A 17,596-nucleotide genomic window follows, 5' to 3' on the forward strand; every position below is an offset into this window, starting at 1 on the left:
ACAAACAAACCCGAGCTTAAGAGTCTGGAAGCAAATACCAACAAGAAATTGAACTGATAACGACAAACATAAAATCAATTCTGATTAAGACTATGTTTGTTCACACAAGACTGCTAGCAACAATATAGTAGCAGTAGTTCTTGGAATTAATTTTGATAATATTCTATAACTATTATATTTTTATTTACCTGCAATTACTATGATGGGAGCCGGGTATTTCGATGAGGACGCCTCTAACTTTTATAGGGGGGTTTTTAAGATCAATTATAATCGATCGATTATAATCTTTCCATTAAAAACATATTAGCTATTCATCCAACCGATTTAGGTTCTGATGGCGATGTAAGTTTAACCCCTATCAGTTGTAAAAATGACAATTTGGAGTCTACTGCTCCTCGGATGTTGTTTTTTGCGGCATGGCGTAGGCTCATCAAATATTAAAAACTATATATTAAGAAGTATCTTAAAAGGTTTTCCCTGCAGATGCAAGCCCAGTTGGTCTACAAGCTGGTGAAAATTGATTGCCAAGGAAATTCGGCCAGGGTTAATAATATCTCCTGTCACGTAAAAGCTATCAATTGGAATCTGGCGGTAGTGAACATGGATTGTTTCCTAAGAGTGCCTCTACGAAAAGCGGTTGTAAGAAAGTGTTTAGTTTCTAACTCGAACCTATGATTACCATTCTTCATTAGCTTCAAGTGCAAGTATTCAAGAAGGACTATTCCAACCAGTACAAACCATTCCTGGTTGATGTCAGCGTCAACATGTGCGAGGTTATCGAGAGAAGGAGCTATATGCCTTACGGAGTTATGATATGGAAGTTACTGAAGCAATATACTAATGCTAATCACAGCTGTCCCTTTTCGGTAAGACATTATGACATAATATCCGACTCCAGGAAATAAAATCATATCCTCCACAGGGCCAGATGACCGCTCGAAATGGTTACCTGGACACCAGTCTGGTTCCACCTTTTCCCCAGGGCTTCTATCAAGTCAGTATCTCGTTTACGGATATGAATTCCACCCACAGCGAATACGTGGGCAATGTTAAATTCTACGTTCAAGCCATGGAACATATTAAGACCAAAAAGAAACCCCGAAACAAACCATATTTGTAAGATCTCGCCTATATCGGACTGGGTATGAACTCGTATATCACGGACGACAAATAATTATAAACAAAAAGTAAGGCAAGAAAGGGATTAATGATCCGTAAAACATGTTAATTATAGCTATTGTTTAGGTGGAACGATTTTAACTGAGAATACAAAATTATTAACCATTAAAAACCAACAGTCCCGCCACTTGCTGCTGATGAGCTTTTCACTAAAATTATAAAAAAGATAATCGAAAAAAAAGGAGCTACATATATATATCCCTTAAAGTATCATGATATGGAAGCTATTTAACAACGCGACTCACTTCTGTCCCTTCTCGGTAAAGTATTGTAATATAAATTTTGGAATATAACGTACTTAGTATCTTCCGCAGGGCCAGTATGATTCCGTCATTTCCTCAAGGCTTCTAATTTCCACCACACAACGAGTACCAAACCATGGAGCAAATGAATACCAAAAAGAAGTCCGAGCTCTGATGAAATCTATTTGGAAGAAAGTGTTTGTTAATAAAGAAAATATAATAAATTCCAATATTCTCACCCGATTTTACAGCAGACTTTCTCCAGCATCAACAAAAGTTCGATAATATATAACTTTCCAGCAAAAATATTTATTTATTCAACGGATTACAACATGAAAAATTATCTTAACTATATGGTAAATATAAATGTATAAACGCTTTGTCCGAATTATATGATTGAGTAATTAATGTGATGATGTATCCAGTCCTGGTATGTCAAAGTGTCAATGGATAGTGGTCAGAGTTGTGGGAACAGAAGGAGCTTAGCCTAATCTGGTACTTATAGATATATGTAGCTGGGTCATTGCTCGACGGGGTCCCGCGTCCTGGCTGGGTGGGTGAGTTAGTTGCTCTTCGCGTTCGCCTTGCTCTCCAGCTTCTCGATGATCTTGTTCATGTCCATGTCCTTGGCCACCTTGATGTACATGGTCTTGCGGACCTCGTGGAATGATGTCCAGCTGGGCAGCTCCTTGGCCAGCAGCTTCAGATGCGCCTCGATCTCCTGCGGCGTAAGATTGGCCCGGAAGCTGTTCTCAATCTTCTTGATGATTATCTCCAGGGGCAGGACTCCCTTGCGTTCTGTCACGAACACGTTGCGCAGGTGCCTGGCCAGCTCCGGCAGTCGGGAGTACTTGGTGGCCTCCTGGTCCTGTGAGGGTCGCCGGGTCATGGCATCCAATGCCTTGGCAGCCTGCTTGGCTCGGATCTTTTCGATCAGTGACTTGGGCAGGCCCTTTAGCAAGTTTGAGGCGCCATCCGGGGCAGTGCACTCTTTCACTGTGGGCTTGGCTGTGGCTGTTTGGTCGGTTATTGCCGCTGTCTTGGTTGCTGCAGGGATAGCTGGAATTCCTGCTGTTGCTGATATTCCAGGGATTCCTTGGTTTCCCTCAGTTCCCGTGCTTGCATTGCTAGTGCCCAATGATGGCTGCTCTTCCGCTTTTCTATTGCCTTCAACCGCCTGCTGTCTGTCTGCCTCCAACTTGGCCTCATACCGATCCATGGCCCGCTCCATGGGCGTGGCACAGTTGAAGAGATTCCTTGCCGTGGACAGGATATCCTTGGCCGAGGAGTACTTCTCCACATTCGGGGGCTGGGGCAGCGGTGCCAGTTCCACCTCCGGGCAGCTTTCCAAATCGAACTGCGGGTGCCAGCGAGTCAGCGCCTTATCGATGATGATAGGCGGATCCTGGGAGCGGAGAAATTGGTCGTGGGCCTGTTTCACCCGATCGAGAAGCAGACTCTGGAAGCGTTGCATACGCGCTGTCATGACGTGTGGATTCATAGACGTCGACTGAGCCGACGAGAGCACATCGTCCTCGTCGATCTTGGCAAAGCGTTGTGTCTGCTCTGCGGGTCCCTGCTCCACATTGGGACTAATGATCAGCTGGAAATAGTCCGCCTTGGACACGGAACCGAAGTTGCGCATCTTCATCTGGCTGAAGATGAAGGCCTCCGGATATATGTGCCGGATCTGGGCCAAATGCATTTCCGTAAAGTTCTTCCTTAACATCCGCTGTACCGCTGGCTTCAGTTTCTTAAATGTGATGCACTCCTTGCGGTTGTGGAACATGGCCACCACCGAGTCCAGTCCCTTGAATACTTCCAACAAGTGGCGATATTTGTACGGCAATGGCAGTTGGCCGGCGCGGCTGCTTTCCACCAGACTGGCGTAACGCTTGTAGGCCGGTACCTCCACCAGCTTGACCGGAGAACCATTCTTGGCCGGACTGAAGAGCAGACGCTTGGATACGTCCGTGTGCCGGGGCGACATGAGCTCATGTTTATCGGGTGTGGGTGGCGGTAGCTTCGTGGGTGTCTTGAAGGTTTTCAGGGGGCTGAAGCGAGCAAGAGAAAAGAGAGGAAACAATGTAGGTGATATTTATTATAGAGGTTGGGTTTATTCTTAAAAATAGTCAACAGGTGTTTTTTTTTCTCATCTTTATATATCTACATATGGAATTGCAAGTATTGAGACAATAATTTAAAGGTTAAATTATTAAAAACAGCGAATAAATATACATATCATTAAAAGAAGCTTCATAACGAGAGTTTCCAGTTTAAAGAAAGTGTAAGTTGTGTTGGGATAAATTCCTTCCTTCTAACATTAAATTTACATATTTTTTATTTAAAGAAACCCTTGTTTTGTTACTTTTCCTATTTGAAACATATCCTATACGATCCTGAGAACCCTCCTCTCTTCTTGAAGTCATAAGAAAACCGTTACGAAAAAAGGTTGCTACCTGAAAATGCACACACATATATACACACACAGGCTGATCCCGGATAGTGACTCGCATTCCCATGCAACACAGCAGTTAGCAGATCCTTGTTTTCCTCAAAACAGAGAAAGGGAGAGAGAGAGCGTAAGCAACCCCCGATGCGGGCATTTTCTAAAAGGGAAGGTCAGGCCAGATAAGTAATGTCTGGCGAAGGGTAAACATTGCTATACACACACACACACTCATTGCTGGGGTAGGGAGGAAGGGGGAGGGTCAGTCTGCATGTTGTACAGACGTCACGAATCAGCAACCAAAAATAGCTATAGACCCAAAGCCAAGCCAAGCCAAGCGGTGACTATTCTTCTTCGGTTTGCTGGAAATGTGCAACTTCAGCAACTTCGGAGTCGGAGACCCAACCGAAGCGACCCGGAGAGCGACCTCGATAGCAGCAGAACTGCCAGCAACGGTTGGCCTTTCGCTAAAATGATGTTACCCGGTTTTTTTTAATATATTTTTTTCTCTTTACACACTCCGTGGTTGGGTTTGTTTATGCCGATTCTAGGCCACCAAGCCAAGTCGAAATTGTTGTGGCAGGCACATACCTCTCTCTCTAGCTATAGATTTGGAAAATGAAGTTATATTGGCTGCACAAGTTATATACTATTATATATAAGTTAAAGTTTTAAAGGATAAAGGGATAAAGAGGCAAAGATGTAGAGGGTTAGGTTAGAAAAGAATAATTTGTAGAGGATAACAACCAAGAAGCAACCTAAAAACTCACCTCGTCAGCACCTCTAGTTCGATGGTATCGAACTCCTTGAGCTGCACGCTCACTCCGGATTTCGAGGGCGAGGGGCCAGCTTCCCGTAGCTTCCTGTTACGTTCCTCCTGCTCCTTGCGCTTCTGCTCCAGCGCCGCCTTGCGTGCCAGCACCGCCTTCAGCTCCTGCATCTTGGCGCTGCGCGATATCTTGGTTTTCACCTCGTCAAAGGTCAGCTGGCGTCGTAAATCCAAGCCGCCGGCCTTGATGGGAGAGGCATCCTTGAGGATCTGTTTGGTGGGCGTGCGCAGGCCGCGTTGCACATTGTCCGCATTCTGCTGGCTGGTAATGGTGAAGTTCACCTTCGGTGTCACTTCGATTATGGTAGAAGATGATTGCTGCAGCAGCTGCTCGTCGTCCAGTTTGCTGGACTGCGCCTGCTTGCGCGGCGACAGGGTGCCCTTCTTGATGAACTGCACCAGCTTGGGCTGCTTGATGTGCGCCTCCAGCTTGCCGGCGGCGGCTGTGCTCTTCTTTTTGCCGCCCTCCTGGGCGGTGACTATAAGGCGGACATTGCGGCCTGAACGGGTGCGCATCCCACTGGCCGCCGCCTTCAAAGTGTCGATATCCGCATCCTGGTCAGCAGGAGCTGAAGCAGGTAGCTGCTGTGGGGCGGCGGACTCAAGGGGCTCCGCCAGGCGCTGCAAGGGGAGGGGGAAGACGAAGAGGAAGCGTCGGTAAGAATGGCTGCACTCGGGGCACGCATTCGCAGATACAAATGTATCTGGTCACGTTTCTGGGGCGGATTGCTTACCCTGTTCTTGGTGGTAATCGCATCGTCCAAAGCGGCACGCTTGCGATTGGTGAAAAATGCAGCTACCGATGGCTGGGCCATTGCTTGTGTGTATTTATTATTCCTATTTGCGATTGCAGCTTGGCGTCTCTTGTTGTTGCGGGCACTTCTCGGTTTTTTCACTGATGGGCACGTCTGGTAATTGTTCTCTGCTGCGGGGTCTACTTGATAATTGATATTTTCCTAAGTTTGGTCACCACGTCGTGCCAGCGCACTGCTCGAATTACAAGTGGCCACGATTTTTCGATGGATGCAGTTTCCCTCCAAAACCTAAATTTGCGCCAAAACGCCAGCAGTGCTGGAAAACGAGCCACGGCGGTTACTTGGCAGCACTGGGCGAACAGCTGTTGGGGCTCAAGACCCAAAAAAAAGCTACGGTCACACCATTTCGTGTTTTCCATCACTAGTTAAATTCTGCTTGCTGATTTTGTTCTTGTGCGCGTAAAATTTGTTCATTTCGGCTGCATTTGCGCGCGCTGGGCGACGCTGGCGAACCGAGATGTTATTGGACTAGTGCGCGGCACTTGCAAACCCAAGTACGTTTGGGGGAAACGCCGTTTTCGGAGCAATCGAAGCTGCGCAAATATGCCAAGAGAATAATCCACGAAAGAGTGAGCGAGACAACAAATCTTTGCAGTGTGCGACAGGGACAGTTTAGCAAAACCATTACGTTACGTTACGTTAGTGTTCGAGTTTAACCAAGGTTTAAGTCTGTGGTTCAGTGCTGACACTAGTTCTTTTCAAAAACTACGTAAGCATTGTTACAACTTTCAACACAATTGCCGAAAATTCTGAAATGGTTTCGCTTTAACTGGTGTTATTTCATAATGTTTAAAAACGTCGGGAATGCTATTGTGTTGTGTTGATTATTTGTTGAAAACGATTTAGCAGTTGTGGTTTAAATACTGTCATCACTGGCTACCATATTGGTTTCAGTCCGCGCTATTTCAGTAATTGTGTATTTTGAAATATTTCAGCTGCGGTCACACTGGAATCGAGCGTTTTGGAGTTTAGCGAGATTTTTTGTGCTAATTTTTCGTGCAGAAATCGAAGCAGCCGCCGTGTTAATTGGGAACAAGTGGAAGCCCCAAGGCAAGTAGACCCCCGTGCTGTTGTTTTTGCCGTTTCTGCTGCCCGTACGCGTAAGCGTTTTCACACCAACGGCAAAGCCCCAGAAGTTGGCGAAAAAAGAAGAAAAGAATACAGAGGGGGAGAAGGAACGGCAAAAACAACAAAAACAACGAGAGACAAGCGTGAACATTGCCTTATTGAGATTTGTGCACGTTGCTGCCAGATCCCCGCCTCTCCCCGAGCCCCCAATCCTTCGTTTTACCGCTCCCCCGCCCAATCTCCACTCTTTTCTCACTTCTCTATTCCGTTTCGCCACACACAACAGCTGTTACACCTGGTGGGAAGAGGAGGAATCGGAGATAGAATAAAAAATAGAAGCGACCGCGAGCAGCGACATGAACTCGAAGGCTGACGTCAACCGCCGCGTTCTGGCCATTCAGGCGAAGAAGAAGCGCCATAAGAACAACAAGAAGCGGGGCAAGCAGAACGGCAACGCCTCCCAGGAGCAGCCGCCGCCGCCGCATCCCAATCCGAACCAGAGCCCCAATCTGAATAGGAGCAGCGAGAACTTGCAGGCACCGGATAATGCTAATAATAGCCAGGCGAAGATGCCGCTAACGGGCAGCGTTGCCAGCAAACCGTCTGTCGCCGCAGCGTCCACGTCCAGCGGCAGCACGCCCGAGCAGTATCAGCAGGGATCCTCCGGCAAGTCCAAGAACAATCAGCAAAAGGAGCCACATCAGCAGCAGCCACAGCATCAGAAGGAGCAGTCGCAGCAGCAGAACAAGGACCACCTCCAGCAGCCGCCGCGGAGTAGCTCCAACGAGTCGTACGAGTCGGAGCTAAACAGCGAGAACGAGGAGCAGGAGCTGAAGGAGGACTACTGCAAGGGTGGCTACCATCCCGTCAACATCGGTGACCTGTTTCAGGGTAAGTCACCTGTTTGCACCCCATTCTCCTTCAAATCGGGTTTCCACCTTCCCCCCACTTTGTTTATCTCCTAACCACACATTGGGTTTCGGTTTTGGGTTTTGGTTTTGGTTTTGCTTTATTTTGGGTGGCCATGTTGGCACTCTCCGACCCAGAAAGAAGCTACCAACAACAACCACGATAGCGGCAACAACAACAGGTTGCCCCGAGGCGCACAGATAAATCGAACGCACAGCGGGTGGATTTTGGGCCAGCTCCCTTTTAGCGGGCAAGGGTTGTTTCCTTTTTTTGGGGGGAGGCCAAGCGAACGATGACGCTGCCTCCCGCCGCCTTTCGCTTTCCGCCCACCGCCTCGTGTTGTGGCGACGACAACAACTGGCAACTGTATAGGAAAGAAAATAAGAAGGGGAATGAGGAGCTGTCTCCTCCAAACGATGTCTCCAACATAAACCCCATGCCCACACCACCCCTAGTTCAGAGCATTTTCAGCTTGCATTTCCCACTCGCCCATTTCACTGCCAGCTGCCAGTTTTCCACATTCCTCCCAATCCATTTGCAAGGCTCATCAGCTCTGACGAAAGAAAATCCGGGCAATCGCACGCCAGTGATAAGAGAGTGCGGGCCTGATAACGGCCAGCAGTGAAGCTCCACAAAGTAGCTTGATAGTAGGATGCATATTATGAAATGCCAAGCGCAACTATGTCTTTTCTAATAATAGTAGTTGTGATCCGACAGACTATTGGTTTATTTTAATGGAATTGAATTAAAGCAGCTGAAATTTAATGAACTTTCAAATACCCTTCTACTTTCTTTTAACAACAAAGCTTCTAAGGATTACCAGTATAGGCCAAACAATTAAAACCATAGTTCATGCGATACATTAATTTATTTATATAAAGCTAACACATTGTTTTAAACTATAAGCTAACTATTATCATTATTATCATTGTATTATTGGCTGCTATTGCCTACAGCTCGGCTGATGGTGTGATACCTTCTTCCTGGTTCTTGCCTCCGCGTTGCTTCATCGCACCGATTTAGGGATCTATATGGATAGAAAGGGATAGAAAAATAGAGAATTGAATTAATAACTTTATATATTTTTATTTAGCAAAACAAGTTTAAAATTCTCTTCTTCTCTTTGTTTTTATTAGAATAACAAATCTCCATACTCAATTTAACATTTTAAACAACCTTTTGACTAAAATTATAATCCATTCTTTGAGCCAATATTTATTTATATTTTTATATCACAATTTTTGCTACCAATCAAATTTAAAAAATGCATTACAAAGCCAAAAATGCATTAAATTCAATTCGGAAAGCTGACTTGTGCTAGTTTTTATTAGGATAATAAATTTGCATACTCAGTTTAATATTTTAACAAATTCAATTTTTTGCCAATTTTTGACAATTTTAATGATGGTAATTTGAAATTTTCGAAAATTGTGAAAAAAATAGATTTTGATCGGACATGGCTAGATCGATTCAGCTTTTATTGCTGATCAAGAATATATATTGTTTATAAAGTCGGAAATGCCTCCTTCATTGTTTTACAACCTTCGGACTAAAATTGAAATCCAGTCTTTGAGCCAATATTTATTTGTATTTTTATACCACAATTTTTCGACCAACCAAAGTTTAAAAAATTCATAACTACGCCAAAAATGCATTAATTTGAATTCGGAAAGCTGTCCTGTGCTAGTTTCTATTAGGGTAACAAACCTGCATACTAGTTTTAACATTTTAAACAACCTTGTGAATAAAATTGAAATCCAGTCTTTGAGCCAATATTTATTTGTATTTTTATACCACAATTTTTCGACCAATCAAAGTTTAAAAAATTCATAACTACGCCAAAAATGCATTAAATTCAATTCGGAAAGCTGTCCTGTGCTAGTTTTTATTGGGATAATAAACCTGCATACTTAGTTTAACATTTTAGAAAATTCAATTTTTTGCCAATTTTTGACCATTTTAATGATGTAACCCCTTATGAAAATTTGAAATTTCCGAAAATTGTGAAAAAAATAGATTTTGATCGGACATGGCTAGATCGATTCAGCTTTTATTGCTGATCAAGAATATATATGGTTTATAGGGTCGGAAATGACTCCTTCATTGTTTTACAACCTTGTGAATAAAATTGAAATCCAGTCTTTGAGCCAATATTTATTTGTATATTTATACCACAATTTTTCGACCAGCCAAAGTTTAAAAAATTCATAACTACGCCAAAAATGCATTAAATTCAATTCGGAAAGCTGTCCTGTATTAGTTTCTATTAGGGTAACAAACCTGCATACTCGATTTAACATTTTAAACAACCTTTTGACTAAAATTAGAATCCATTCTTTGAACATGTATTTATTCATATTTTTTACCACAATATTGGCTTATCAAACTATAAATATCAGAAAAATTATATTTTATTGATTCGTTTTTTCGTATAATATACAATCTTCATCGAATTCGTAATATAAATCGATAGTCTTAAAAAGAACGTACTTAGTATAGATCTTATATGTAGAATAATGTTAATGAAACTATGAAAACTCTACCCCGAAATATGGTTATTCGTGCCCCGCAGTAGGCCCATGTTCCCTCTGAATTTGAAGTGAGGCACAATGACCACACGAGCTCTCCCCGATTTTAATTGAATTCTGGCGGTGAAGAGGAGCGTAGCCCTCGCTGGCTGGGTCAGTCGTGATGTGACAGTGATGCGATTAAAATGGATTTATTGCCAGCCGAGGCGAACATTTGTGATTTAATTTTTCTGAGTGGTTCCGTGTGCCTACTAGCTACGCCCATCCATCCATCCATCCATCCATCCGACTCTGGATTCCCGTAATCCGTTGAGAGCTACACGTTTAATGCAATTTTTTGTGTGCTCTTTTCGCTACAGGTCGCTACCATGTTATCCGAAAACTGGGCTGGGGCCACTTCTCCACCGTCTGGCTTTGCTGGGACCTGCAAGAGAAGAGCTATGTGGCCATTAAGATTGTGAAGTCCGCTCCGCACTTTGCCGAGACGGCCAAGGATGAGATCAAGCTACTAAGGACGGTGCGCGAGACGGATCCATCGAATCCGCGACGCCAGAAGACCGTCCAGATGCTGGATGACTTCAAGATCACCGGGGTCAATGGTACCCACATTTGCATGGTCTTCGAGGTGCTCGGCGACAATCTGCTGAAGCTAATCCGGAAGTCCAATTATCGCGGCATACCGCTGGGCAACGTTAAGACCATCACTCGCCAGGTGCTGGAGGGTCTCGACTATCTGCACACCTGCTGCAAGATCATCCACACGGACATCAAGCCGGAGAATGTGCTGCTGTGCGTCGATGAGCCACATGTCCGCTCGCTGGCCACCGAGGCCACCCAGCTGTACTGCATGAACTCGAAGATGTACCCCTCGCTGGTGAGTCGGGCGCCCAAGGAGTACCGCGAGCCCCCCATCACCGGCAAGATGAGCAAGAACCGCAAGAAGAAGCTCAAGAAGAAGGCCAAGAAGCGCATGGAACTGTTCAAAAAGCAGCGCGACTATCTGGAGCAGGCTGGCGGTCAGGCGCCTGATGCTGGTGAAGATCAGACGGACTTTGGAGTCAATCATAATGCGGTGCAGAACGGCGATGTTGGCATCTCTGATGGGGATGAATATTTTGAAGCTAAGCAGGAACCAGAGGAGAATGAAGATGATGATGAAGACGAGGACGTGGACGTGGCTGCTGAGCAGCCAAAGGTTAAGGTGAAATCAAAGCCCAAGGATCAGCAACAGCAGCAGGAGCAGCCGCCGGCGGAGGGCTCGGAGAAAGCTAAAAAGAAGAGGAAAAGGAAGAATAAGAGTAAGTACAAATATTTTAAGGCATTTGAGTCTTATTTTAGTACATATAAGCTGGAAAAGAGTATAGTAAATATTAGATTTATTGTGCATAGTTCAGATAAACAAGCATTAATTGCCTTTCAACATTAACAATAGTACATTTAAGTACATTTATTCTTTATTTATTAATTTGTATGTCTTTCTGTTTCTTTTAGACAAATCCAATCAGCCGCAAGGTCAGCAGCAGCAGCAGCAGCAGCCGCCACTGGAGAACTCCATCAGCAGCGGCGACAGCAGCAGTGCTTTGAAGAGCCACCAGACCAATGGTAGCAGTAGCATCAATAGCAACAGTAACTCCAATAGCCACAGCAACTCGAGCAACACCATGAAGGGACAATCAAATGGCAAGAAGATGCCGCTGCGACCCAAGCAGGAGAAACAACAGCAGCAACCATCGAATCAGCAGTTAAACAACAACAACACCAGTTCGAAGCCCAACTCGAACAGTAATTCGAAAATCTCAAGCGGATCCGTGGCGAACTCATCGTCCTCCAATGGGCCGTACTCGGAACCCCTGTTGCCACCGCCTCCTCCGCCACCACAAGTCAAGCATAGGCCAAGACGTGATCCAGCGCTGGAGGAGTGCAGCGTTTACGTCAAGATTGCCGATCTTGGCAATGCCTGCTGGGTGGACCGACACTTCACCGAAGACATTCAGACGCGACAATACCGCTCGCTGGAGGTGATCCTGGGCTCTGGCTACGACACCTCGGCGGACATCTGGAGTACCGCCTGCATGGTGTTTGAGCTGGCCACCGGCGACTATCTGTTCGAGCCGCATTCGGGCGAGACCTACTCCCGCGACGAGGACCATTTGGCTCACATCATCGAGCTACTTGGACCCATACCGCGACACATTGTGTTCCGCGGCACCTACGCCCAGCAGTCCTTCAATCGAGGCGGCGAGCTGCGAAATATCAACGGCCTGAAGCCCTGGGGCCTGATGGACGTGCTGCTGGAGAAGTACGAGTGGTCGCACAGCGAGGCGGAGTCCTTTGCCTCGTTCCTCAAGCCCATGCTGGAGTTCGATCCGGCCAAGCGAGCCACCGCTGCCGAGTGTCTGCAGCATCCGTGGCTTAGATAAGATACGATGCAGCCTGGTTGTTGGCTGCACGCCACCCAGCCAGCAACATCCAGAGTTGGAGCCGGAGAAGAGGCAGCAACAGCTGGGGGCTACATGGAGTCATCCGCCTCGGTGGCCACTCTTGCCTCCATTTCATCCATTGCTTCCACCTCGGCGGCGGCCAGGGCGGCGCTGAAGGCACGTCCGTATATGGTGCCACCCTTTGTGGCCACCGCATCCGCCCCACCCACTCCACAGCCCCATACAACCTCTGATCCCCCCTCAAGCACGGCACGGACAGCGCCTGCAACTCCCACACGGCGTCGCCTTGCCCCCGAAGAGGATCCGGACTTGGTTGAGGATTTCGATGTGGCTCTTGCGCAGCTGGAAGAGCCCCAGCCGCCGTCGAATGCGAAGGCCAAGTCGCAGCGCTTCTTCTGGCGCAAGGCGATACGTCGCGTGTTCCAGCGCCGAAAGTGACATCTGCTGCGGCGTCGCCGGCAGGATCTACCACGTTGGCATCGCCCCGCGCGCCGTTGTCGGCGCCGAACCCTGGCCGAGCGAGTGAGGCGTGTGTGCGCCTGCTGCGCCTACGGCCAGATCCTGCTCCGAGCTGCCCGCGTGGCCCTGCTCAGCTGCATCCGTTGGCGGACTCGTGGCCACATACGCAACAACAACTTTTACTTTAGCAATCACTAAAGCGGCAGAAGGAGAAGCATCCAACAAGCATCATGCAACCAGCAACCAGCCATCGCATAATCTCCATGCTCCATGCTCCTGCTCCGGCTCCGGCTCCAGCTACATGAGTTACTTTTAATGTCAATAAGACCATTCGATTTAGTTTTACATACGCCAGCACTTAATTTATTTCCTGTGTTTGACATCGACAATTAGACGTATTTTCTTTGATACAATATGAAATTATACCATGTACGACCACGTCCCCACGAATCCTGTATATAGGGTCGACTGTGCTCGATCCCCATTCAGTTTAAATCGAAATCGATGCAAGGCACGCGGCACGCGGCACACAGAGAAGGCGAGAGTAAAAGCCCCATATATATATACGTATATCTGTTATTGTACATTTAGCCAAGAGGCGAATCATCGGCATATATATACATTTGTAGCGTACATATAGTTAAATGAACTGGAGTCGATCCATCGATCGGTGTCTCCCTTGCGACCGACGATGGTTTTTTATTAGCATATATGTAAAATGTACATGGAGGCAGAAAACTTGAGCTGAACATAACAATAATGAGAATGTAGTTAATTAGAGTATCCTCGGCTTAGTGATCGACATTAGTATCCATGAAACCGTAGCCTCAAACATAGAAAAGCAAGAGCCACGCACTACCAGAAGCAAACCACAAGTGAAACCAATCCTTAAACCTTAATCGGAACTAATAATTATTAACTAACAAACGAGTATTGTTCAACATTAAATACTAGCGCAAGCCTCAAATAATTACAGAAATATTGGATAGAATGAATATTTAACACGAAATTTGGCACAACAAAAAAACACAAAAATTTATGGAATTTCTCTCTCACCCAACACAACCACACACACCCACTTGACACTTGAAATAATACCTAAAGGCCACTTTAGTTAAGGCTAGCAGTTAGAGCGATTTTTTCAAGAGAGGAGCGATAGTGTGAAAGCCACTTGAAGGAAAATGGATTTATCAGAAATGTTAGAAGGAGGAGGCAAGGGCACAGGGGCATTACTGACTATTTACTGTATACAAATGGGTACATACACAAATATATATGGATAAGTGGCCTTATTAATTCGGTTCTATGCACCACACACCACACACCAAGCACCACACCCACACAACACACAGATGCTAACCGATTCCCAGCCAATTGCAGCACGCAAAAACTAAGAAATATGTACGAGAAATTAGGTATGGAATATATTATTGTAACTCGAGGAGAGATTATTATTAACAGCAGCATAGCCAGCAGCAGATATATCAATCTAAAATGCAAACAACAAGTGTCCAAGTGTTGAGATGGAGAATACAATGAGAGGCGGTTCTTAGTAGTAGCAAGGATCCTGTAATAACAAAATGCATCACGCATCCTTGTCCCATATGAATGGGTATGGCGTTACGCATTTTGTTAGTACAACGCCTTTGGTAGTAGCCTATAGCCCACAATCGATCTTCGATGTTGTCATCAAGTTAATCAAGAAAATCAACAAAATCTTCGGCTGGCCGATGTCACGAAAATACTTATGCATATACTCTTTGAAAATCTGATCCCTGACTTCCAATCGAGAAGCTATATATATATACTTGACATGATATATATACCCGAGATGAACAGATTTCCGAGTGAATTAGAGCCCAGAATCAGGAACCCAGCTGCCGAATTGCAATTCCACTATGTTCTCACGCTTTCAAAGAGTATAATTATGAATTATACGATACGATACATAATTTATTGATGTAGTTATAAACAAAATAAACAACAAATTACACAAATTGGAAAACAATCGACGCTGTCTCTTTTATTCACTATATTTATGGGGGAACCACCAGCAGAACAGAAATCTATCTTTTGGCCATTAATAACCACAGCTTACAAGGACATCAGCAAAGGATTGAGATAGATACGACAACGATGCTGGCAATTTATGGTCACATAAAAATCACAAAGGCATCGGAGCTACGTTTTCCCCACAAATGAATGGGATTTTACAGGGTAGAAGCTGCCCTTGCGACCTTTGGTGGGATGCCACATCCCTGCTATATCCTGGTTCCTGGAATTCATCACGTTTGTTTGTCAATGGTTCGAAATTGAATTTTATCTACCAAAAAGCAGCTAGGAGCACACGTGCAGCCAAAAGTCCAGGGCCAGGGCCAGGGCCAGTGGCAGTGGCAGTCGTAAATGCTATGCACATATTTGTATCTTTGTATCTTGATGGCATGGACCAGGTACTTTTGCTCACCTGCACAGGTGGGCAGGCGTGCGACTATTTATTTCGACTGCCAAAAGGCCAAAAGGCGCCCAAGGCTGTGGACGAGGAGTAGTAGTCTCCATGGCATCCGGCGAAAGTTAAGTCCGTGCCCAGTGTTTGCCTTTGCCCAAAAGAATCCTCTCGAGCTCCCGGGAATCGATCCAAGACAAATTCGAGAAGCTCAACGCACACATTGGCACTGCTATTTGGTTTATTGTTGGCCAAAGTTTTTTGGCTAAGTGAAAAGTGCTATTCGGCATAAGCAAGAGGGGGGGAAACAAAGTTCCAAGCGGAGAAAAATGTGCTGCAATTTATCCGGCGGGTGGATAAATAAAAAGAAAAGTTAATAGTGGAGCATTAAGCATTTCTTCTAAGGGAAACATAAGGAAAACGATTTGGTTTTCAATCAACACATTTGTTGTTACATTTTTTCCCTTACAATTAGAATCCTTCATTTTAATTAATTTAACTTTCAGAAACTTTACAGAAGAAACCTCCACAATAAGTGAAAATTAACCACTTAACATTCTTAATCCTTAATTTCTGCTGTCCTTCAAGGACGCCTGAGCTCTTCCCAAATGAATTATACATTCTCCTGTGCCACTTCCGAACTTGCAAATACTTTTTAAAGCTCTCACAGTTGAGTTAAACTCTTTGGGAATCGGCATTCAATTTCATTTACTTCTCAAGTTCGGCAACAAAACCAAAGTCCGCCTTCAATGTATGCTAACGAGACCCGCAGCCATGGTCCAGAACCAGGACCTTTCCCACGCCCATATCCATGGCCAGTAGCCCGCACCCGAATCTCTGGATTTGCTTATAAATGTCCAACAAATGACAAACTTGACAAAACAGGGACAAAACAGGGACAAAACAGGGACAATACAGGGGACAATTCAGGGGATGGCCAAAAGTTTTTCGCATGGAAAGCTGGCAAAGGAAAACTCTTCAGACAACTCGGTCAGAAGTTTTGCGGAGCGTTAGAATAAACCCAAACAATTGTGTGTCTCTGTGTGTGTGTGTGTGTCCTTGATGATCGATATTTGTCACACACAAACACTGGCACACAAAAAAGGAGCCGCTTTTTAAAAGGTCCTTTCCTTTTTGTGGATGCGACGAAGCGCAAACGATTATTCAATTTGCACTCGCCGAATCTGAGCTCTATACGAAGCGATTAGCGTCGTCGACCTCTGTTTCCCTTGGTCCTCCATTATCTCATCCTCATCCCCATCCTCATCCCCATCCTTATCCCCATCCTCATACTTACCGGATTCGTTGTGCACTTTCCAATGTCCTTGTTGAAAATGCCAGCGAGTGGCACACTGATGACATTAAGTAGCTGTCGGGTTGGTCAGGATTAGATAGCAAAAGTGCCTGATGTTAGTTTAAAGTAGATAAACAAAAGCGGATTCGTCCTACCGTCGCTTAACCCCCGCCATCGTTTCACGCTCACAGCTTCGTCCTTTTCCGTCTGTCAAAAGCTGCCCATTGTTATCCTTGCTTTCCCGACATTTGCGGCGGCGGCTCCGGTGTCTGTGTGCCTACAGAGGAAAGAAAAAATGTCATTATAATGGTGTTTATTACCTTTAATATATAATATTTGCAGTAAATAATATATTTAAAAATTCGCATTTTATTATTATATGTTAATAAAAAGCATAATATTAATATTTTCACAATATGAGTTTTTTAAATATTGATTTATAGTAAAATTGGCATATAAAAATATAGTTAATATCGACTAAAAAATGGTATTGCACCTTCAGTCAGAAGCTTAAAAGAAAGTGAAGGAGTCATTTCTGACCCTATAAATCATATATATTCTTGATCAGCATCGACAGGGGAACCTTTTCAGCAATGTCTGGGTGAATAAATTTTTTTCAGAAGTTTCCCATTTTTTGAATAAAAGAATAAAAATTAAAAAATTATAAAATTTTCACTTTTCGGAAAAAAAACCAAAAATTTATTTTTTGACCGGACATGGCTAGAACGACTGGGCTGTTGATGCTGATCAAGAATATATATGGTTTATAGGGTCGGAAATGACTCCTTCACTGCGTTTCAAGCTTCTGACTTAAATTATATTCTTCAAAAAGGTATAAAAACGAACAATTTTTTATAAATATCAACGATTTTCGGACGTCATAATTTTGCCGAAACTGAATTAATTTTAATTCGGAAAACTTTTCTGTGCTTGTTTTTAT

General features: G+C 44.7%; 3 protein-coding genes across 3 annotated transcripts; 2 read left to right on the forward strand and 1 right to left on the reverse strand.

Annotated features, from left to right (window-relative positions):
- Positions 1–483: 483 nt before the first annotated feature.
- On the forward strand, positions 484–1,187 carry LOC110177804 (uncharacterized). Its single transcript, XM_020944693.2, has 3 exons — positions 484–639; positions 693–866; positions 923–1,187. Exons 1-3 carry the CDS (start codon positions 484–486, stop codon positions 1,118–1,120), a joined length of 528 nt encoding a protein of 175 aa, XP_020800352.2. The 3' UTR covers positions 1,121–1,187.
- Positions 1,188–1,710: 523 nt separating this feature from the next.
- dup (chromatin licensing and DNA replication factor double parked) lies at positions 1,711–6,315 on the reverse strand. The gene is made up of 3 exons (XM_020944713.2): positions 5,434–6,315; positions 4,641–5,320; positions 1,711–3,475 (listed from the first exon to the last, which is right to left on the reverse strand). Exons 1-3 carry the CDS (start codon positions 5,512–5,514, stop codon positions 1,984–1,986), a joined length of 2,253 nt encoding a protein of 750 aa, XP_020800372.2. The 5' UTR covers positions 5,515–6,315; the 3' UTR covers positions 1,711–1,983.
- On the forward strand, positions 6,230–14,927 carry SRPK (SR splicing factor protein kinase). The gene is given in 4 exon segments (XM_020944712.2): positions 6,230–6,564; positions 6,869–7,473; positions 10,379–11,317; positions 11,511–14,927. Coding segments are annotated over 3 exon segments (3,081 nt in total). The 5' UTR covers positions 6,230–6,564; positions 6,869–6,938; the 3' UTR covers positions 13,118–14,927.
- The last annotated feature ends 2,669 nt before the right edge of the window (positions 14,928–17,596 follow it).

Source organism: Drosophila serrata, unplaced genomic scaffold (genome assembly GCF_035046125.1).
Source record: "Drosophila serrata isolate PLE 108 unplaced genomic scaffold, ASM3504612v1 contig_165, whole genome shotgun sequence".
In the NCBI taxonomy this organism is placed as follows: Eukaryota; Metazoa; Arthropoda; class Insecta; order Diptera; family Drosophilidae; genus Drosophila; species Drosophila serrata.